This window comes from Schistocerca nitens, chromosome 8 (assembly GCF_023898315.1).
Source record: "Schistocerca nitens isolate TAMUIC-IGC-003100 chromosome 8, iqSchNite1.1, whole genome shotgun sequence".
In the NCBI taxonomy this organism is placed as follows: Eukaryota; Metazoa; Arthropoda; class Insecta; order Orthoptera; family Acrididae; genus Schistocerca; species Schistocerca nitens.
The window spans coordinates 335,552,285-335,577,029 of NC_064621.1; the positions used below are offsets into that span (position 1 = coordinate 335,552,285).

The 24,745-nt window shown below is 44.0% G+C and overlaps 1 protein-coding gene across 6 annotated transcripts in view; it reads left to right on the top strand.

Annotated features, from left to right (window-relative positions):
- The window catches only part of LOC126199084 (uncharacterized), a 321,629-nt gene that overhangs the window by 243,450 nt on the left and 53,434 nt on the right, over positions 1-24,745 (top strand). For 3 of the 6 annotated variants that reach the window (XM_049935824.1, XM_049935826.1, XM_049935825.1), the window contains exon 3: positions 8,119-8,163. The exons of the other annotated variants lie outside the window; for them this stretch is intronic. In XM_049935824.1, coding sequence (XP_049791781.1) covers positions 8,119-8,163 — 45 coding nt within the window. The remainder of the gene's footprint in view (positions 1-8,118; positions 8,164-24,745) is intronic. 6 annotated transcript variants of the gene reach the window in all.

The window sequence follows — 24,745 nt, forward strand, 5'->3', positions numbered from 1 at the left end:
AGGTGTCCGGAAACTTTTGACCACATAGTGTAGGTCCTCATATGTACTAGGGGTTTGCTCACCTATAAGAATTATATGATTTTATATTAAAGGGAAAAAACATAAAATTTGGTTTAGCGCCACTACTTTGATTTTGTAGCTGTAAGAGCTCGTATGGTTAAGCGTCACTTTCTGTAAGCTTACTTTGTACACCATGATATTCACTACATGTATACTCTTTTATTATGCAGGGGCCTGAAGACGGCATAGTGGAATGCCGAAACTGGTAGCCGTGAAAATAACATGAAATAACACCTCATTACACGTCCGTTAGAGAATTTCATTAATATTGACAATTATATTTGCCTCACTCCTGCCACTTCGAGGGCTTCCAGGGCTTTTAATGTCTACTGTTGAACATATTTTTTCAAATTTCTTGATCAAGCTACGAATAGTGGACTCATTTTGTGCAACGTTGTGTCAAAGTATAATACGGAGTTTCCGAACAGTTTCCGCGAAACTTTTATCATCCTTGCAGTGGTTTTCACAACCAGTACTCCATGTTGCGTACTGTATCCAAGCCGATGCTCCACAAACACTGACCTGCAAAACAAAAGCTCAGTACCAAGATATAACCTCAATGATTACTGATAGCAAAACATGCGAAAACAATATTGGCAAAAACAATAAATGAAAATAACGGGATTTTCAAATCCGGCGTTCTTTTTGAGACATCCATTAGAATTTCACGACTTCCTCTGTAACATATAACCTTCGAGCCTATAGGAACGAGTGTTCGGATGAGTAATTAACCGACCTTTACTGTCTTTGGGGAAGTGATTTTTACGTTCTGACCCAAAAAGGCACTGACCCAAAAAGGCATCTGTACCTATATTCAGAGGAAGTGATCTTATTTGTTAGAAGGATTGAAGGAACATTCAGTGATGCCCTTTCAAGGAAACCGTCCCGGCTTCTGTCTGGAGCGACCTAGGGAAATCACGGAAAACTTTAATCTAGATGACCTCATGCGGATTTGGACCGTCGTCCTCCCGAATGCGAGTCCAGTGTGCTAACCACTGTGCCAACTCGCTCGATTATTTGTTACAGAGGAACAGATCAGACCAGAACAGAACAGACTTTGGAGAGAAGTGGAGCTCCTCCGCTCTCGCATTGCATGACGACCATCACAAAAAAATTCCTCTGCCACCTCTGTGGAAGGGTAGTACTTATATCAGGGAATGACAGGATGTGCGCCTATGATGTTCTCCGTTGCTTGGTTGCGATCTAGGATACAGCACAGAGAAATATTTGAGGGCGACTGGTCCATGGCAGATGGAAAACGTACCACCAAATCCGTTGGAAAAAGAACCTGCAACAATCTGGAGAGGGGATATGGCTGTTGGCGGACCTTGATAATAATCACTGACTTTGGTTGTTGAGCCAACAGCAGCGGTCTAGATGCTGTAAAATGCCAAGTCTTTATCAGAGTGGTCAATATGGTTGGAAAATCAGCCGCTGAGTGTAAATTAGCATGTGGAATTTGCTGTGATTCCTGTCTTGTCGAGCTCCGTGTGACAGCCGGTTGTTTGGCTGTTTTTATTCAAGCTAGCGGAGGCAATCAGACTTGCTGTGGTAAAGGATTCCCCAGTCTAGTGTTTTGTGTGATTTTGCAGTTTTAACTATCCATCAGAGTCTAGATTTCCTTGATAAATAACATGGCAGCTGCCTTTCTCAAAAATTTCATGACTGAAACCCGAGCGCTAAAATTCAGTAAATGTTTTGCTAAGGTGAATTACTGCTGTAAGAGACCTAAAACAATTATAACTCGTTAAATTAAAGTTATCAATGCAAGAATCATAGTTGGGACTTTAGAACACACTTCTGACAGTTTTAAATAATGTTTTCCCACTCCGGGAACCGCTGACCAAAGATCACTAAATAACAAAGCAAACAAGAAATTACTATCAAAATGGCTCAAATGGCTCTGAGCACTATGGGACTTAACATCTGAGGTTATCAGTCCCCTAAAACTTAGAACTACTTAAACCTAACCAACCTAAGGACATCACACACATCCATGCCCGAGGCAGGCCTCGAACCTGCGACCGTAGCGGTCGCGCGGTTCCAGACTGAAGCGTCTAGAACCGATCGGCCACACCGGCCGGCAAATAACTATCAGAGCTTCACGCAGCAATAAATAAAGAATGCGCACTACACTAAATTATTGAGAACAAAATTAGAATCTTTTCATTTCAGTTCGCTTTGTAAAGGAAACGATGAACTGTTGAGAACGAAGTTGAACATACACTGGCCAGTCACATTAATGTGACCACCTGTCAAAAGCCTGAATAACCACCTTTTGCATTGCGGACCGGTGCCGACAGACATGTGGAACCTTGGCGACTCCAATGCATTGGCAAGCTGCCCTTGGTTTACGGTCGAGATTCAATGGCGCGTACAGCCCGATCGAGGTGGCCCCACACATTCTCGATCTGGTTTAAATCCGGGGAGTTTGGTGGTCAGAGGGGTATTGTAAACTCCCTGGTGCTCTTCCCGCACACGTACACTGCGAGCTTTGTGACAGGTTGCATTGTCGTCCTGGCAGATGCGACCGTGCCGAGGAAAATCAGACTTCAGGGTTAGGGGTGGACGTGATCCCCAAAGGTAGATGAATACTTGTGTAGATCCACTGTGGATTCCGGAATGATGATATCACCCAGGGAATGTCACGAAAACATACCCCCGACCACAACGCTCCCTCATGGTTGCACGATGTTTGCTTTCAGACGTCTCACGCCGTACATTCCCTGAAACGTGATGAATCCGAAAAGGCCACCTATCGCCACTCGACGTCCAATTGGCGTGCAAATTCCAGCTTCGTCGCGATGAACAGCAGGCAGCATTGGTGTATGAACAAGGCACCTGCTGCGGAAGCCCGTACGCAGCAGCATTCGCTGAACGGCCGTCGAGGGGGCACTGTTGGTAGCCCCTTAGTTCATCTGGACGATTAGTTGGGCAACAGTTGCACCCGTCTGTTAGCCGGTACACGTCTCCACAGCCATCGTTCATCCTGGTCACCTATGGCCCGTGGTGCACCACAGTTGCCTCCACGCCGGTTTTGGACAGCTCCATTTTGCCTAGTACGGTACACTTCAACCAACGCATCACACGAAATTTTACAAACTTAGCAGTTTCAATAGTCATGCCATTTTGGACGTCAGATAAATTGCTCTGTTTCCGCATTCCGACAACGACCGCACATTTTTCCCCGTCCCCCGACAAGCTTTACATACCCTTGATTGCAAGTGCTGCCGCCTGCTGTCTGTGAGTGATTTATGCACTTGACGTCAAACAGAGGCAGCGGTCTCATTAATGTGACAGGACCATGTATATCCTAGGAATAATATTACAGACAATGCGACACTGTACAGGATAGCAGTCAGTCAAGGAATATTTTCGGGAATTAGTTTAAAAAAATTATTTCAAAGGCCCAGTGGAATCTTTACAAGTTTTCTCCCAGAGTGATTCAGCCGTGTCTACGTGACACAAGTCGCTTGTCTTTCAAACCCGAGGCAGTTCTGTCCAGTTACAGCTGCTGACAGGAGACGCCCTGAGCCCTCTGCTAAAACTGCTAGCGAATTTACGCCATTGGTTTTAGCCAATAGCGTGCACGGGATACCGATGACGTATGTGGACGCTGGAGTCTCCTGCGGTGCAGAACAGATTGCTTCTTTCTCTTGTAATCCAGACCTCTAGCAGAACAGACGTCCTTTTGTAAGGCAGTGCCCTGGCTCTGCTCTTCGCGACCGGCCACCAGCGTAAGTCAACATGAACCGCTTCCCCTTTCGTTGTCCATTTTAATTAATTGTTCGGTCTCCTAGACTAGCCTAAACCTGCTAATTTTCGACCCTAGGCGCGCCTTTTGTACTCCGTATATCGAAATACAGGGTGTCTGAAAAGTCTTTCCCTGATTACATAAATTGATAACTCAGGCTAGAAGTAAGATACAAATGTGAAACTGGTGTCTAATTGTTTACAAAGTATCAAAGTTTTTTTCACACATCAGTAAACTTCGACATGAGCACCCTTGGTAGCACGTAGCGCATCTAGGTGATATTCAATTTGCGTCCACACATTAGCCAACATTACTGGAGGGATCGATTCAACGACTGCGGTTATCCGTTGCCGCAGGGTTTCAAGATATGGTACACGTGTTCGGTAGACCTCGTCCTTGACATAACCCCATAAAAAAAATCTAATGGGGTTATGTCAGGAGAGCGTGGAGGCCAAACCGTTGGCCCATCACGACCAATCCATCGCGCAGGAAAGGTCATATCGAGATAGGCACGGACGTCCAAACCCCAATGAGGCGGTGCACCGTCTTGCTGAAACAAGACATCGGAGTGATACTGAAGCAGCTGAGGAACAGCATACAGTTGCAGCATGTCCAGATACACTGCAGATGTGATGGTAGCCTCAGCGAAGAAGAATGGCCCGATAATTCGATCGTGCAATAGCGCGCATCAAACATTCACCTTTGGACTGCGCACATTATGGCGATTCACTACTACACTGACAAAAAAGGTCGCTTCGTCGGAAAAAGCAAATCGTCTGAGATAACCATCATCGTCCTCAATATGTGATAGCATTTCGACCGCAAATCATATCGACATGTACTGTCATTGGGCAACAAGGCCTGAACGATTTCCACTTTGCCTGCACGAAACAATAAACGTTTATGTAAAATGTCATGGAGAGAGCTTTTTGGAATCTGTAATTCACGTGAGACCCTGCGCACCGATTTCTTCGGACTTCGCAGAAAAGACTGCCTTACTGCTTCCATCCTGTCTGCTGAGGTTCTTGGTCGACCAGACCTCGGAAGGTCAGCAACCGATCCTGTGTTCTCGAACCTCTCTTACCAGGCTTTAATGCTCTTCACATCAGGTGGATTCCTTCCAAATGTTGTCTGGAAATGTCTCCGCACTGTGGTTGGTGATCGTGTCTCATGGTACCACAGGACACACTGTGCCTTCTCCTGATTGGTTAACATGGCTTCTTGGGCACTGCACCTCATCCACTACTTACGTACTGCGAACCTAAAACAGAAAAAAAAACTTTGATAGTTGTAAAAAATTCGACACAAGTTTCATATTTGTATCTTACTTCTAGCCTGAGTTATCAATTTATGTAATCAGGGAAAGACTTTTCGGACACCCTGTACATCCTCTTTATTGTACTTAATTCCCTGTTTTGTCATTTAACGGCAGCCCTGGATGCCCACTATCAAATCCTGACCACTCGACCTCCTGCACACTGCCGCCACGAGGCATATTTAACAACGTTCTTCCCCCTTCCGTGCCATTTTACACATTAACATCGGTTGCAGAAGTCCCTCGTAAACTTCCCCCAACTTTACAAATGGTGTCAGAAGTGGGATGTAACAATTATATCACCCCTTACCGGCACGAACTCTTTCATGACACGTAGTTGTAACTTCGCAACGCTCTTTAAAAAGAAATCAAATATAACTGCAATAACTCTGGCGTAAATATATATCGGCCTGTCCATGACGAATATAAAGCAATGATTGACTAAATTTGTCATTTTCTTGTTTCTGCACAACAGAGGATAGTGGATTTTGCGTCTTTTAGTCCATTGTTCCGCGCTTCCACGCATGCACACGACTTTCGAGTACTGCATTCACCGGAATTCGGAACTGGGTGGCGGCTGGGAATCTTTGCCGACTTCATGAAACAATTTTTTCCCAACATTACACTGTTTGTAATTTTAAAAAAAACTGCGCCTAGATGGATCCAACCCACCCACTGCGAAATGACTGGGAATGTTGCACATCATCAGCTATGCCAGTGATTACTTTTGCTCAGTCGGCCGCTCACTCGCGGGTTAGGTAGTGATGTGCTCATCGGCTGGTACAGATTGGGCCAAATAAAAGTGTCCTAGAGAACAGAGTCCCCGGGTACAAAGACACACAGCAGGGAAAATGGAATACAGTACTAACCTGACTACAGCAGATGGTGACAGTGGCCACCATTCATCTCTTGGTAATTTTGGCTCCTGGTCAGAAAGTTGCTGGAGGTAGACCTAAGCTGAACTCCTGGAATTGCTGCAAACTCATCCGAGCTGTTCTGCTATAGTTCTTGAAGACTATGAGGGTCGTTGCAATACACCTTAGACTTGAGGGCTCCCCAAACAAGGTAACTGCGCACTGACAGATCAGGTGACTTGGCTGGCCAGCTAGGAGCGCGACCGGATTGACCTCTGCTAATAACTCTGTCAAAGGTGAACATTGCGTAAATGTGCTTCAAGGTTCGGCCGGCCGTTTTGGCAGTTGCTCCATCGTGTTGGAAGTAAGTTGACGTGGCTATATGCGTACATTTGCTTCCAGTCGTATCCACTCGGCCGGGCCACTTTTATTTGCCCCATCCTCTCTAATGGGGCCCCTAATGGCCAGTGCGACAGCGGGTAGCGTCACTAGAGCATCATCTGGACATCCACCATATCCAGGTGACACGTTTGACAGTAGACTGCCCAGCTGGCTGCATCGTGGAACTGTGATAGGATGAGTGGCCATACCGTTGTAATGCGCATCACACCGTTCGTGCAGATATCACCATTGTGTGTTGTTTGCGGCAGTGCATACAGGAAGGCAGGACTTGCGACACGAACCACAAGGAGGGAGGACCGAAGAATTGTCTGCTACGAGCGAGCAGTTCTCAAAGTAATGATAGGGGCGTTCATCAGGCTGTCCCACGTACTATGCAGCGTCGTGTAATTGCTAATACCACAGGCAGGCAGCTGCGTGACTCAGGACTCGCCGCACGCCAACCATTACGACGCCTGTCAATCACACCCCTGCAGCGCAACGCCCGACTTGGGTCGAGACTCGCTTCTGTCTTGGAGATAACCACTGGGGTCCGTGTCTGGAGGCGCATTGGAGGGCGCCACGAAGAGCGATTTGTGGTCTCCCATCACACGTCCCACCAGCCTGGTGTGAAGCTGTGGGAAGCGATAGCATATGGTGACCATTCTCCGTTAGTGTCGCTAACGGGCTCCTCGACAGCCTCGCGGTATTTACATGCCATGCAACATCTGTTGTTCGCGAACGCCGACTCTCACGCCGTATTTCAGCAAGACTACTTTCGTCCTCATACCGCTACCATCTTCCGAACGTGCCTTGCAGCCGTAAATACTCTGGCATTGCCAATAGCATCGCCCGATTTCTCCCCGACCGAGAATGCATGGGGTGCGATGGAGCGTGTCATGAGGACTCCATCTCCACCCACCAAGTGTTGCATCTGAGCGCTCAGGTGCAAGCGGCAGGAGATGGAGTATCAGAGACCTGTGCAACACAATACTCCACGTCTTAATGCCTGTACTCACAACCATAGAGTCCCGACGCTATGACGCTATACTGGCATGTACGTTTTTGTGGCTGCGTAGCACAATGCATGTTGGTCCTTTCATGTTTATAGTGCAAGTATTTCCTAGATGTTGTACCATCTACTGCCTGCCTTGGTGCAGCTCTGTTGACGACGATCAGTGTATTAATAAAAGTATTCCTCCAATCCTCCTCGCTTGTCACCCTCCTCCCATCAGCCAGTAACAGTTTGAAATTGATTCTTTCCTAGCTTCGCATATGAAATCTAAAATTTTAGACATTCACTCTATTTGACTGGACCGTTAAAAACTTGCGTTTGGTCTGTTATATTTCCACCTGTAATTGTGACAGAACAAGCATTCAGTCGAGGAGTTTCTAGGTCTACATCTGGCCCATATCTACACTGTGCAAACCACTGCGAAGTGCACGGCAGAGGGTATTTCCCATGTTACCAGTTATTAGGGCCTCTTCCCGTTCCATTCACCTATGCATCCGGGAAGAACTACTGCTTAAATACCTATGTGCCCAATGTAATTAGACAAATACTGTCCGTGCGATCCACTCGGGAGCGATATTTAGGAGGTTGTTATGTATACGTAGATTCTTCACCTAAAGCTGGTTCTTAAAACTTCGTTAAGTAGGATTTCACGGAATAGTTTGCGTCTCCCTTCAAGCGTCTACCAGTTCAGTTTTTTAAAACGTCTCTGTATCTTTTTTTAATTTTTTTGTTTATTTATCAGGTTCCATGGGATCATACGAGCCAAAGCTACTTGGTCATGGAACGAGTAAGTACATAGTTTACAGAAAGCTTGTTAAAAGATTTGCAAGCCAAATAATTAAAGCATTAATAAAACACGAAAAAATCATGAGAATGTTTGCGAATAAATAACAAATAACGGAGGAAATTCCTCAGCTACTGCGATGAACCCCTGTACAGAATATAAGGTTGTGTGTCACAAGGGAACTTTTAGCTTGGACTTGAATATTTGGGGCTTATCACTTAGTTTCTTTCCAGATCTGGTGGAAATCTGTTGAAAGCAAAAGGTTAAGTAAAGTCGTATGGCATGAATCGCTGGAAGACCCGGAGGTGCAGATTCAGCCGACTAATTAGAAAGGATTTTGTCCTTCGCGATGCGTGACAGCTGTGTGTGGAAGTGTGTGCGTTAAGTGTAAATGACTGTAATGTTTAGTGTATAGTGTAATGTCGTGATCTTGTTGAAGATGATGAGAGAAGATAGAGGGTGCTCTTCGAGAAAAGTAGGTTAGGTGCCGACCACGGGTTTCACCAAGGAGGCCGCCAAATTTAACGTCCACTTCCGACGGACGGATAACCAACAAAAGTGTTGCACGCCCTCAAATCACGAGACACTACGTGTAGGTTTGGAACTGAATCCCGAACACTGACGCAAAGACAGGTAATCAGGGACTTCACGCCACACCTCTCCTGTCCCATCTGTCGCAAAGGCAAACGGAAAATTGTTTGTTTGTGAAAATGTTACATACTTTCCCTAGGCGTTCTATACAATGTACCATCTATGCGAACGTGCCTTTATTAATTAATAGGCATTTGAAACTGAAAGAAGAAAACTACGAAATAAAGCATAGTATATTCTTACCGGAAAACAAATAAAGCAGAACTGAGATTGAAGTACTTGGTACAATAAATACTCACTTTTCTTCTTCACAAAAAAACACTTTACATTTTGACAATTTGATCTTGTACATACTCTACTGGCCATAAAAATTACTACACCAAGAAGAAATGCAGATAATAGTATTCATTGGACAAATATATTATACTAGAACTCACATATGATTACATTTTCACGCAATTTGGGTGCATAGATCCTGAGAAATCAGTACCCAGAACAACCTCCTCTGGCCGTAATAACGGCCTTGATACGCCTGGGCCTTGAGTCAAACAGACGTTTACAGGTACAGTTGCCCACGCAGCTTCAACACGATACCACAGTTCATCAAGAGTAGTGACTGGAGTATTGTGACGAGCCAGTTGCTCGGCCACCATTGACCAGACGTTTTCAATTGGTGAGAGATTTGGAGAATGTGGTGGCCAGGGCAGCAGTCGAACATTTTCTGTATCCAGAAAGGCCCGTACAGGACTTGCAACATGCGGTCGTACATTATCCTGCTGAAATGTAGGGTTTCGCAGGGATCGAATGAAGGGTAGAACCACGGGTCGTAACACATCTGAAATGTAACGTCCACTGTTCAAAGTGCTGTCAGTGCGAACAAGAGGTGACCGTGACGTGTAACCAATGCCAACCCATACCATCAGGCCGGGTGATACGCCAGTATGGCGATGACGAATACACGCTTCCAATGTGCGTTCACCGCGATGTCGTCAAACAAGGATGCGACCATCATGATGCTGTAAACAGAACCTGGATTCATCCAAAAAAAATGACGTTTTGCCATTCGTGCACCCAGGTTCGTCGTTGAGTACAACTTCGCAGGCGCTCCTGTCTGTGATGCAGCGTCAAGGGTAACCGCAGCCATTGTCTCCAAGCTGATAGTCCATGCTGCTGCAAACGTCGTCGAACTATTCGTGCAGATGGTTATTGTCTTGCAAACGTCCCCATCTGTTGACTCAGGGATCGAGACGTGGCTGCACGATCCATTACAGCCATGCGGATAAGATGCCTGCCATCTCGACTGCTAGTGATACGAGGCCGTTGGGATCGAGCACGGCGTTCCGTATTACCCTCCTGAACTCACCGATTCCATATTCTGCTAACAGTCATTGGATCTCGACCAACGCGGGCAGCAATGTCGCGATACGATAAGCCGCAATCGCGATAGGCTACAATCCGACCTTTATCGACGTCGGAAACGTGATGGTAAGCATTTCTCCTCCTTACACGAGGCATCACAACAACGTTTCACCAGGCAACGCTGGTCAACTGCTGTTTGTGTATGAGAAATCGGTTGGGAACTTTCTTCATGTCAGCACGTTTTAGGTGTCGCCACGGGCGCCAACCTTGTGTGAATGCTCTGAAAAGCTAATCATTTGCATATCACAGCATCTGCTTCCTGTCGGTGAAATTTCGCGTCTGTAACACGTCATATTCGTGGTGTAGCAATTTTAATGGCCAGTAGTGTACATTTCATGACTTAAAGAAAAATGTGAACATAATATTGCTACCGATAAAACACAAAGCAGAACTGGCATCGCGCACTTGTTGCAGCAGGGAAGGCTAGAGTGACATTCTGAATTGCACGTAGTTTTCTTTTTCACACAAAAGCACTTCATATTTTGTCATTTCCTGTTGCACATACACCGAATCCTTGGCTGCTTCCGGTGGACTGAGAAGTAACTGCAGATCGGAGAGGTATTTCGTGGTCAGGAACGTTTTCAATTCTCATTAAATTCTTTGGACATAGAGTGACCTCTGATCTTGCGTAGAGCTGCTTCAAGATACCTTTTGCAGTTCCAAATTGGTAAAAGCGATCTTCTGTCACGTTCATAACAACTGTCAACAGACGGTGTGTCGCCCACCCTTTGCCAACGTTGGGAATCGGAACTCGTACAGTGGTACCCAAAGACACACAAGGAGCGTTTTTGTCAGTATCCCTTTTCATTCTTTTGGCCTGAATCTGAAGATTCAGTTTCATTCCATGTTACTTTGGATAGATTTCTCAGTACTGAAGCAAACGCAGTGCAAAATGATAACCCCATAACCTACTTTGTCGGTGTCATCGTCTTCAGGAGAGAGAATGTGGCATAACTTCGCGGAGAAATTTCATGAAAACAAAATGCACTAGCTTGATTCACTTATGGAAAGCTTTCGTAGTGTGGAGCAGTGAGAATAGGAGAGATCCAAGTTCCATATTACTAGAAGAGGCAGCAAAACAAACAAATCATAAGTGGATCGAAAAGGGGCGGGTCTTCACGGCCCCTCCCCATACCTCCAAAATGTAAAAGCACTGTACCAAGCTTTTTACTCGCGGCTTCGCTCGCGTACACACATGTCAGATATGTTTCACGCACACGTACCACATTTCACACGTATTTGTACACATACTTCACTTGTATCGCTAGCGAATGTCGCCCTACAATTTCATTTTCACGCAGCTCAATGTTTATGACGTCGATATCCTGAACTATGTGTTGCAACAATGACGTAATTTTGCAGGTACATCCAGTGTATGTGAATGTTGTCTGCGCAATTTATTGTGAATAGAGTTAATAGTAAAGAGGAGATAAAAATCATACATGATGCAGCAGTTTTTCATACATCTCAGTGGTTGTGACGTCACATCTTCAGAACTATGCATCATCCAGCGATATCATTTTGCTGGTACATTCAGTGGTACTTGTGAATAATGTCAGTAAAATGTGTCACGAATACAGTTAGTAGTAAAGAAGTAATAAACTGAAACGTCCTGCTTTATTCAGCAGTTTTACTGCATGGGCATGCGAAAATACAGTCAGCGATAGTATTTGTTTCTCTCATCACTTTGCGGGGATTGCTATCGAGAAGAAGTTCCTTAAGGATTTGATATTATGTGTAAAGTTTGTTGAAGGTCACTAAGTGCTCTCATTCTCATACAGAAAGAATAAGACATGAGTATTCACACGTCAATGGCTACACTCCTTTTCGACCCCCACCCCTTCGATATGAAGAAGTCTATGTGTTAATTCAGAGGTGCATTCCAAATTTCATCCAAATCCGTCCAGCCATTTCAGCATAAAGGACAAAATACATACTAACTCTCTCTCTCTAACAAACACTCACATACTTTCGCGTTTATAATATATATAAAATGTTATGTTTTATTGTTATTGTTATTATTATTACTATTAAAATGGTAGGCATGTGTGGCAGGAAATTTTTGGCCTGGGGAGGGTAACTACTTTCCGATGTATTTTTTGCTAAAACAGAGGAATATGTCACGCTCAAATTCATTTGCATGATTTTTAAGTGGGGGCGTGATCCACCTAATAAGAAGTGACCATGTAGGACGCAAGTGACTGCAAATAGCTTCGGTACCTCACCTAGAGACCGCGGCGCTACAGTTCAGACCAAAATGTAAGAGGTCGTAAGGTGACCGCTGTTGCTGGAGGAAACGTTGACATTGATTTGTTCTGGTTTATACATATTTTTTAGTTGGTTCTCAGTGTATGATAGTTGGCTCTGAGCACCATGGGACTTAACATCGGAGGTCATCTGTCGCCTAGAGCTTATAACTACTTAAACCTAACTAACCTAAGGACATCACACACAGCCATGCTCGAGACAGGATTCGAACCTGCGACCGTAGCAGTCGCGCGGTTCCGTACTGAAGTGCCTAGAGCCGCTCTGCCACCGCGGCCGGCTATATCATAGTTGGATAAGCTTGTAAATACTGGGTTGGCTTGTGACTGCCACTGCTTCATTTCAACAGATTACCACCATAATATCAAATGGTTCAAATGGCTCTGAGCACTATGGGACTTAACATCTGAGGTCATCAGTCCCCTAGAACTTAGAACTACTTAAACCTAACTAACCTAAGGACATCACACACATCCATGCCCGAGGCAGGATTGGAACCTGCGACCGTAGCAGTCGCGCGGTTCCGGACTGACGCGCCAAGAACCGCTCGGCCACCGCGGCCGGCACCATAATATCAAAACCTTAAAAGAGGGACAGGGACAATGGATAACTGTGACCCCTCCCTCCAATAGAAGTGAACTCTAGGTCCACGCCCGAAACAAATGGATTTTCGAAAAGTAATCTTTGGTGAAAGACATGACTGTGGTCCTAAATAAAACGATAGAGAGACGAACAGTACCTACAGCCAGGCAAATGGATCGTATGGCGCAAGGAGTTTCTTGCAAAAATAAGAAAAGACCTAGAACGAAGACCTCACAGAACGTACACAAATTACATTAGAAAATACACGGGAGTATCATGGTTGTTTATACCCGAACACTGAAACGTATGGTTATAGTTCAGCCTAGGGTAATGCCTTACGCAACAGTGTATGTGAAATAGCTGACTATAAATTTATTCTCACCTCTGGTTATTCAAAGTTAAATACAACCTAATCCAGATTTTATAGATTCTTTATAGACAACTTAGTTACCGTTTCTTGAGCTCTTGGTACGACCCTTGAAAATAAATCTAAATCTAATGAGGGTGGGGATGGGTTGTTTTGGCTGCTAATTATGATACACCCTGTATACAAATTTTGGCACTTTGTGCGCCTTATGAGCTCCTCTCAGCTTGGCGTTCCAAGCAGTGGCTTGTGTCGCTTTGGCATTAAACTGACCCTGCCTTGACGCACTCCAGTTTACAGTACTTCGCGTTCTGGCATTAAACTCTGTAATGGGACGGAGGGATCGGCAACACAAGGTGCGCGTGGAAGTTCAAGAGCTGTATTTCCATAAAGTCATAACTGCGTACTGTCTGAATTATGGCCCAAATTGTCGCGAGGATTCGAATGCTGGAGCTTATGTCTTACAAGTGTGTTTTTTTCTCCTTAAAATATGAGGTGAAGTTGGTGATGCTTCCTTCTCAGAACTTTAAATAGTACTAGAAGATATTTGTCTGGTGGATTACGTAGAACATGCAGTCTGAGGGAGTGGATGTTGGCTGAGATTTTCTATCATCTGTTCCCGAAATCGTAAAAATGTTCCAACAATTTTTCAGTTTCAAAAAAATTTTAGTGGAGAATTCTTCAACTATGAAAAAACAGAATGTGCACTCTCTCCCGGCAACTCATTAGCAGCACATGATTTCGAACATCGTTCCAGGCGCATCAAATGTTTCTGTAGTCTATTTTGTTTTGTTTCTTACTTTTCGAAAACTCATTTCACAAAAAAATTGACCGTTTTTACGGTTCCGTACCCCAACCGGTAGAGACGGAACCCTTACAGCATCACCCTGTCGTCAGTCTGTCTGTTCGAGAGTTAAGAACCCTTTTTCTCAAGAATGGGAAGATGTATCAAGTTGAAATTTATGTTGTCACATACTAAGGTCTATTGTCCCTTGGTAGCGTGAAAGCTTCTTACTCAAAGCAGTCATAAGACACGACCATTATGTAACATATTTCAATACTCGCAAACGCACTCACAAAACTCTATAGGGTACTTCCTGTTGACCTAGAATCATGAAATTTGGCAAGCAGCCAGGTTTCACAGTACACGTTTTATTTTATTTTATTTTATCGTATGGCTAGGGCCCCCCATCGGGCAGACCGTTCACCGGGCGCCGGTCTTTCAATTTGACGCCACTTCGGTCACCTGCAGTCGATACGGATGAAATTATGGTAATGAGGACAGCACAACACCCAGTCCCTGGGTGGAGAAAATTCCACGACCCACCCGGGAAACGATCCCGGGTCCTAGAGGATTGACAATCCGTCACGCTGACCATTCAGCTACCGCGGGAGGACACAGTACAAGTAGAGTACAAGACTCTAAAATTATTAATTTTTAAATATCTGACACGAAAGAAATGTTTTTTATCTGTCATCCGTCCGTCTAACTGTTCGTCTGTTAAGATCCTTTTTCTCAGGAAAGGGTAAACGTATCAAGTTGAAATTTGACACGTACTAAGATCTACGTTCCCTTGGCGGTGTATAATATTTAAGCTTCTAAGTCAATGAAACCAAAAGATGCGGCCATTTATGTCAAATATTTTGATATTCGTAACTTATAGAATACTTCCCACTAATCTTCTATCATGAAATTTTGAAATGTTAATTTGTACTTACATCTGGCGGGAAAAATGCTTTGTCATTTATTATCTGATTGTCTGTCTGTCATCTGCAAAGAGCCGTTTCTTTCCTCAGGAATTACGATGGCAAATGCGAAATTTTAAAATAAATTGAAACTTAAAACTTAAGGTAAAACACTATCGAAAGTCTTGGAATTCCAGGGGCAGATTCCTTGCTACTGCTGATATCGGCAATAGTCGTCGAGATTCTCAATCCCCACAACGTATGAACTACAATGAAGAGCCAAAGAAACTGGTACAGCTGCCTAATATCCTGTAGGGCTCTCGCGAGCGCGCAGAAGTGCCGCAACACGACGTGGCATGTACTCGACTAACATTTGAAGTACTGCTGGAGGGAAATGACACCATGACTCCTGCGGGGCTGTCCATAAATCCGTAAGAGCACGAGGGGGCGGACATCTCTTCCAAATACGAAGTTACAAGGCATCCCAGATATGCTTAATAATGTTCATGTCTGGGGAGTTTGGTGACCACGCACAAGTGTTAAAAGTCAGAACAGTGTTCCTGGATCCACTCTGTAGCAATTCTGGACGTGTGGGGGTGTCGCACTGTCCTGCTGGAATTGCCCAAGTCCATCGGAATGCGCAGTGCACATGAATGGATTCAGTTGATCAGAAAGAGTGCTTACGTACGTGTCACCTGTCTAGACGTATCATGGGTCTCATATCAATCCAACTGCACACTCGCCACGTCATTACAGAGCCTCCGTCGGCTTGAAGAGTCCCCTGCTGACATGCAGGGTCCATGGATTCATGAGGTTGTCTCTCTACTCGTACAACGTAGATACAATTTAAAACGAGATTCGTCCGACAAGCCAACATGTTGCCAGTCATCAACAGTCCAATGTCTTTGTTGACGGGCCCAGGCGAGGCGTAAAGCTTTGTATAGTGCAGTCATCGAGGGTACACGAGTGGACCTTCGGCTCCGAAAGCGCATATTAATGATGTTTCTTTGAATTGTTCGCACGTTGACATTTGTTGATGGCCCATCATTGAAATGTGCAGCAATTTGCAGAAGGGTGTCACTTCTGTCACGTTGAACGACTCTCTTCAGTGGTCGTTGGTCCCGTTCTTGTAGGATCTTTTACCGGCCGCAGCGATTTCGAAGATTTGATGTTTTACCAAAAAAAAAAAAAGGTTCAAATGGCTCTGAGCACTATGGGACTTAACATCGAAGGTCATCAGTCCCTAGAACTTAGAACTACTTAAACCTAACTAACCTAAGGACACCACATTCATCCATGCCCGAGGCAGAATTCGAACCTGCGACCGTAGCGGTCGCGCGGCTCCAGACTGAATAGCCTAGAGCCGCTCGGCCACACCGGCCAGCTTGATGTTTTACCAGAACCGGTGCACTCGTGAAATGGTCGTACGGGAAAATCCTCACTTCATCGCTATCTCGGAGATGCTGTGCCCCACCGCTGTACGCCGACTATAACAAAACGTTGAGACTCACTTAAATTTACATAACCTGCCATTGTAGCAGCAGTAACCGATCTAACAAGTATACCAAAAAAATGGTTCAAATGGCTCTGAGCACCATGGGACTTAACTTCTGAGGTCATCAGTCCCCTAGAACTTTTAAACCTAACTAACCTAAGGACATCACACACATCCATGCCCGAGGCAGAATTCGAACCTGCGACCGCAGCGGTCGCGCGGTGCCAGACTGTAGCGCCTAGAACCGCTCGGCCACTCCGGCCGGCAAGTGGACCAGATACTTATCTTATATAGGTGTTGCCGACCGCAGCGCCGTATTCTGCCCGTTTAGATATCTCTGTATTTGAATACGCATGCCTCTACCAGTTTCTGTGGCGCTTCAGTGTATCCCTACACATAATTAAGATTGTACGGAAAACGCACAGCACGAGTCGTATTCACACTTTCGTTAATTTTTGAACAAGTCTACTCGCAAATAACACTGTAATTGGATAAGCTTCTGGGTAGGTAGAGGCAAACAAATAAAATAAAACATTACAAGCTAGGTGAAAGACAGGATGCAGAGACTGTTACACCGCAGTGCGCACAGTTTGGCCTTGTCTTCCATACCACAGACACGAAGGGAATCGTGTGTAGCGTGAAGGAGAGCAGGCAGCGTCGCCGGCGCCCCGACGCCGGGGCACGCAGAAATAGCCCCCCTCGCTTGCCCTGACCCTCTCCCTCCGTTCCCTGTGTCGTGTGTTGCCCACGCGGCGCCCTCCCCTGCGCTGCGCTGTTGCCACGTTTCCTGTCGGCGGCCGTGGCGTCGCTGCGCCGACACAGGTCGGGGGATCGATCCGGCGTCCCAGACGTCACGTGGCTGTGGGCGTGACACGTGTGATCTCCCGGCAGCGCGAGAGGGTCTGCATTGTGGTACCACTGTCTTTGTGGCTCGCTTGCGGTTTTAAGCACCACGAGCATGTTTGATTAGATTAGATTTGATGTGGCTTACCAACACAAGTACAAGGATAGCGTACCAATAGGGACAAGAGAGGAGGCATGAAGGGCGCCAAAAACAGAAATATCAATCATCCATTTATTGCACCATTACACATGCACATCATGATATATGAGACATTATAATTGTCATACTCAAATCTATTATGACCAAGAACACGTATCACGAAGGGCACACACACGGAGTTTAAGAAATTACAATAGCACATCAACTCCGCTATGACAAACAGTGTGCATAATGAAGGCCGCACAATTTTACCAATGTAAGAAATTAAAACAATACTAGCATAAAACCAACTAAAATGCCTTGAAGGAAATGTTTATGAGAAGAACACGACGGGCCCGCAAGGGAGGAGGCAACACAATACTTAACTCAGGTGCACCAAAACAAACAACGGACACCAGGCCGCGCCAACAACCGACACGTAAGGCACGCAACTACTCTCTCCGTTGCGGTTCCGCGCGTTCCACCCAAGTAATAGCTACCTGAAACATTTTAATACTTGGAACAGTATATCAGTGATCAGGAAATTAAAAAAAAACAATAACATGACATAAAAATACAATAATTTAAGAAAATCACATCATATGATTATGAGCTTAAGGTCTTTCGGTAATTAACAGATTACGTAACAGGTAAAGGGGCGTGTGCCACTATTAAATCTTCCGTAATTACACTACTAAATTTCTCAGTACCCAAGTTGCAATTAACGCAACAAGAATTAAATCATTTAAGTGATAATGTTACTTTAAAATAATAATAAAATCATTTCATACAGCAGAGGACCAAGAATGGCCCGATCAGTACTCCCCAGTGAAGCAGTTCACACAAATGGTACTCCACGGCTCCGAGCACACAGCCCCATACAAAATGCAACACAATCACAGAGACCCAGCGTACTACCAGAACCACCCGGCAGTAAACTAAAATCGTACTAAGCCAAAACAAGGACCGACTTTTAAAATAACGAGACCTACCCCGGGCCGGACAACAGACCAAACCCCGGGAAATCCATAAGAAACCTCAGCCAACTTAATACCAAAACAACAATTTATAAACAATATGCAAAACACAAGACTTCTCAGCCCAAAGGCTTCCGTACAGTCGCGAAGGTGGCTCCGAACCGCTTGCTGAGGTGCCAAGCGTCGTACGGAGTGCCGAATCAAGCTTAACTTCTGTTAACGGAAAGCGGAAGCACCACAAGACAAAATAAACTCCAATCTACTGGCGCAACGCAAACTCTAAGGAGTTCCAAGACTATGCACTTGAAGATCAAACATAAAGCACCCAGACTAACGTGCCGCTGAACGACGCACTTCCATCACCAGCGTCTAGTAGAGTATGGAGAGCAGCGTAGCCCATCGACATACATCCATGGGACGGTAAACGAGGATAGCAATCCCAGCGACGGAGAGACAGAAGCACGAAATGGCATCCGGCCGCACCCAGAAGGTATTTCAAACTCAGGCCCGACAAACTACAAAAGGCGAGATTTTGCTCCCCTTGCGAATCAAGTTAAACGGCACACCACACCGCCGTCCACACTATTAACCGTAAAATCACGGACCAGTCTTCCCATCGGCCCCACTCGGCGTCCAGACGCAAACAACACCAGCCGAGCCGAACTGTCTCCACGCCAAGGCAGCCACCTCTTTCCTCCTCACACGCCTCCAGCTAAGCTCCGGCCAGCGATCACACACGGAAACAACCGCCTAACGCCAAAGCGCCGTCTGAGTGAAAACTCAGCACTAAGATCGATACGGACTTGCAAATAAGCGAGCACCGTAACAAGATTAGATTAGATTAATTATTAATTCCACAGACCCACAAAAGAGATAATCCTCCTGGGTGTGGAACATGTCAGATAAACACATTACAAAAATGTAGTTTGAAAAACTTTAGTTTCATTAATTTTAATGATTCTCAGTCAATAAACAATAAAATTATGTACATTAATTAAATTTAAACTTCCAATATTTACAGATTTAATACTTACGTCTGCTTTCGTTAAGTCCATCATTCAGTCATTTGCTAGTTTCTTGGCTATTACAACCAAGTATTCTCAAAAATTATTCATTTCAGTGATCCTCAGTTAAGAACAGTCAGATTATGTACAAGATTTAAAATTAAACTTCCACTATTTACAGACTTAAGGCTTACATCTGCTTTCCATACAGCCACCATTCACACAATAGGTAGTTACCTGGCTGTTACAACCAAGTATTATCAAAAATTAAAGTATAATAAATTTTCATTAAAATGGTCTACTGCACTTGTTGAGAAACTCATGGATGGAATAGAAGGAGTTGGCCACCAAAAATTCTTTTAAATTATGTTTAAACTGTGCCTTGTCTGAAACTAAAGTCTTAATGGTTGCTGGTTACCTATTGAAAATATGCGTTCCTGAATACTGGACTCTTTTCTGGGCAAGACTAAGTGATTTTAAATTTTTATGTATATTGTTCTTATTCCTAGTATTGATACTGTGTACTAAGCAGTTAGTTGGAAAAAGATATGTATTATTTACAACAAACTTCAAAAAATGGTTCAAATGGCTCTGAGCACTATGGGACTCAACTGCTGAGGTCATTAGTCCCCTAGAACTTAGAACTAGTTAAACCTAACTAACCTAAGGACATCACAAACATCCATGCCCGAGGCAGGATTCGAACCTGCGACCGTAGCGGTCTTGCTGTTCCAGACTGCAGCGCCTTTAACCGCACGGCCACTTCGGCCGGCCAACAAACTTCATTAAGGAATAAATATACTGAGAAGCTGTGGTAAATATGCCCATTTATTTGAATAGGTTTCGACATGATGTTCTTGGATTTACACTACTCATTACTCTTATTATACGCTTCTGTACTCTAAAAATTTTTTCTCTGTTTGTGGAGTTACCCCAAAATATGATACCAAATGACATAATGGAGTGAAAATAAGCAAAATATGCCAATTTTTTTTGTATTTATAGATCCTATGTCTGACATCATTCGCATTGCAAACACAGAATTGTTTAGGCGCTTTAGCAGTTCGTTAGTATGTTGCTCCCAACTGAATTTATTATCAAGCTGTAATCCCAAGAATTTTACACTCTCAGTTTCTCCTACTACCATGTCGTCATAGTTTTGGCGTGTATACACAATCGAAAATGTACCTGTCGGGTTACTGATGGGGCCTGTTGCATATAGAGGACCAAATACTTATTCAGTCGCATGTTCTGAAACTGAATTCCTGTTTCCAGAATGAGATTTTCACTCTGCAGCGGAGTGTGCGCTGATATGGAACTTCCTGGCAGATTAAAACTGTTCTTGCACAGCCACGCGTGATGGAAAAAAACACAACATGCAAAGCATTCAGCAGATTAAAGCGGAGGTACTAAACACGATTTCACGAAAGTCCTTCACCAAAGTAGGCGTAGTAAATATTCTATAATTCGAATCGAGAACAGCTGCCAGCAAGAGTAATTTAGACTTAGGTACCCTTGGTGTACCGAAGAAACTTAAATCATTTAACAAGGGGCATGTTTTCCGGTTCAGACTGAATACCAGTTAGGTTGCTTTCGCAATATGCTGATGAAATGGCTCCGTACTTAGCAGTTATATGTGACTGCTCGCTCGACGAAACACAAGCACCTAAGGACTGGAAAGTTGCGCAAGTCACACCATTACACAAGAAAGGAAATATAAGTAATCTGCTGAATTACAGACCCACATCACTGACATCGTTTTTGGAACATACGTTGTGTTCGAATATTACGAAACACCTCGAAGAAAACGATTTGCTGACAAACGGCCAACAAGGGTTCAGAAAATATCGTTCTTGTGAAATACAAGAAGTAATGAGTGCCGTGGACAAAGGATGCGGAACTGATTCCATATTTTTAGATTTCCAGGACGGTTTTGACAAGGTTCCTACTAAGCGACTTCTAATAGAATTGCGTACCTACGGAGTATCGTCTCAGTTGTGGGACTCAATTTGTGAATTCTTGACAGAAGGCCACACTTCTTGTAATTGACTGAACGTTATCGAGTGAAACAAGAGTGATGTCTGGCGCCCCCAAAGGAAAGTGCTGTGAGGCCCCTATTGTTCTCAATCTATATAAATAAACTACGTAGGAGACAATCTACGCAGCTATCTTAGAGTGTTTGCAGATGATGCTGTTATTTATCGTTTAATAAAAATATCAGAACATTCAAACGAATTGCAGGATGATTTAGAGAAGACACATATATGGTGCGAAAACCAGAAGTTGATTCAAACAATAAAAATTGTGAGGCCGTCCACGTGAGTACCAAAAGGAATCCGTTAAATTTCGACTGCCCGATGAATCATGCAAATTTTAAGCATTCCGATTCAGCTATATACCTATGGGCTATAATTACGAACAACTTAAACTGGAATCCTCCAAACAGAACATGTTGTATGAAAGGTGAACCAAAGATGACGTTTTATTGGCAGAGTACTTAGAAGATGCAACAAATCTACTGAAGAGATTGCCTACACTATGCTTGTCCGTCCTCTTCTGGAGTATTGTTGCGCAGTGGAATTCTCACCACATAGGACTGACGGATGACATCGAAAATCTCACCACATAGGACTGACGGATGACATCGAAAAAGTTCAAAGAAGCACCTCGTTTTGTGTTAATTCGAAATAAGGGAGAGGGTGTCACGGATATGATACACGAGTTGGGGTGGCAATCTTTAAAGCAAAACCGCTTTTCGTTGCGGTGAGATATTTCTACGAAATGTCCATCGCCAACTTTCGGCTCCGAATTCAAAATATCTTATTGATTTCAACCTAAAGAGGGAGAAACGGGCAGCATAATAAAGAAAGAGAAATCAGAGCTCTCACGGAATAAATTGTGGTGTTCGATTTTACCATGTACTGTTCGAGAGTGGAACGATAGGGAAATGTGTCTTAAACTGGTTCGATGAACCCTCTGCCAGGCACTTACGTGTAAATTACAGAGCGCACATGTAGGAGTAGATGTGGTTCTCCATTGTAAATGGATAGTTTGGGCCATGGACTGGTCACTGTTCTACTTATGTATCTACTCCTATAACACACGCCAACTCGCTGCGTGTGGTGCAGGGTACGAAAGAAGCCATGTGATTTCTCCAGATAGTATTTCCAGTTGCAAATTGTGCTCTGGAACAAAGGACGATTTTATGTCTCCTTATAAGGGCACCAGTTTCTCTGATTTTCCCGTCGTGGTTATTTTAGGAGATATATCTGAAGGGAAGTAGTACGTTGACAGCCCTTTTGTTTAACGTTCGCTCTCGGTGTCTTAGGAGTAAGTCTGTCTGTGACCCGCAACGCTTCTCTTGCAGAGTTTGCCACGGGCATTGGATGAGCATTACATTGCCAGGTTTGCTAAGCAAATCCGTGCCGCTTCAGTAACTGTAGTGCAGATGTGGACACGTTTTTTCGGAGCTTGTAAGGGAGCTTCCAGCTGCCTGCTGTTCCGGCGACGGCCACCGGATGGATGCTAATGAACGTGTTCGATACGCTCTCCCACACAGCGCGTGGTGAGTTGCGAGTGTATTTCATTAGCGATGAAGGCGCACACAACGCAACAGTTTTTTAGGGACCTTACGTCTCTTTGGCCAATGATGCAGCGTACCGAACACAGAAAGCAGAAAATTACTCTAGAATTCAGCAGCCTTTGTGTGTCTGTAGGCACATTTTACCCAGCAGAGTGTGTCATCGCACGCGCTCGTCACACGACTTAACGTCCTAATTGTCACAGGTTTGTTCAGTCATCGTGTCTGTTTATTAAATCTGTACCCTTAAGAACCAGACATTTGTCATATGGTTTCCATATTGTCGATGATTTCACTACCGTTTGAACTTATAAAGTAGCTTCAGCTTTAGGTTAAAAATATCGTGCAATAAAATGAGTGACAACCTTCTGCTGCACTGACTGTCATTAGTTAGCGTAGAATATCCTTTATATTGCATTCATTACCGCACAGTTCCATCTGCGTAGTCGTCTTGAAAGGATTTTCTGAAGTAAATATCAAGAGTAACACGGTTGAAATACATGATTTTTACACTTTTGCTTGTAAATTGTTAAGTCGAAAACATATAATGAGAAGTTACGTTGTATAACGCATAAAATTGACACACTAGGGTTAAGCAATAACCTAAAATTCAGTACATGACGAGTATACTGCTTTTGTGTTCTGTATTTTAGTAAGCAACCAACTTTCACCTCTGAGATTTTCGCACTTTACACTTGCCAAAATATTTTTCTCGCGACAATACTACCGGCTTTACACGTAAACGCGTACTTTGATAATCAGATACAGGCGTGACATTGTCTACAGCTGTAGTTTTTTCCTGTAGCAAACGGGTTACTTTCTTTCAAATGTCGACCTGTAAAACTTAATATAGTTAATTAAGCGCTCATCTGTCCAGCGATTGTTTCCATTTATTCATTAGTCGTGTTCCGTAGATACTGTCAAGGAGAACTTAGGACTTATACTACAACATGGAGCAACAATAGTGGGTGAATGATAAGGCAAACATCACAGCATGACAATTGACAGTTATCATTATAATTTTTTAAAATTCAGCAGATAAGAAACACCTCAAGAATAGTATGAGCAAAATATCACCAAAAAGGAACTTCGATGACATCGCGGAATTTAAGTACAGTGTTCTGAAAGGTCGTTTGAGGATTATCAGAGGCTCGAAACGCACGTACCTAAAGAGCGTAAACTTCCATAAGTCACATCAATACTCAAGACAGCAATGTGTCTTATTTAGCAACAAAATGCACACAGCATGAATAAATAAGTATTTGTAAATTATGGATTGCAGCAATCAGTCGTCCGTTTTTTAATTTTTATTATGCAGATCTAGATTTCGGCTAGAAGCTAGCCATTCTCAATGCGCTATTATTTTCGCTCAAAGCATGTAAGTCCCTGTAGATCGGGCTTCACCCGCAGTTCATTGAATAATTCAAAATTTAAAAAACGGACTACTGATTGCTGCAATCTATAATTTACAAGTCAATACAACAGTCGCTTAGTGCAACCGCTTTCCGAATGGAAGGTAACCTGATGAAATGAGTATTTTGTGACTTATATTGCCAACGTACAAACCTAATAAAAAGTAACTACTTGCTAATTTAGTATAATACGGTGCCTTACAATTCCTGAAATTTTAAAATAGCCAT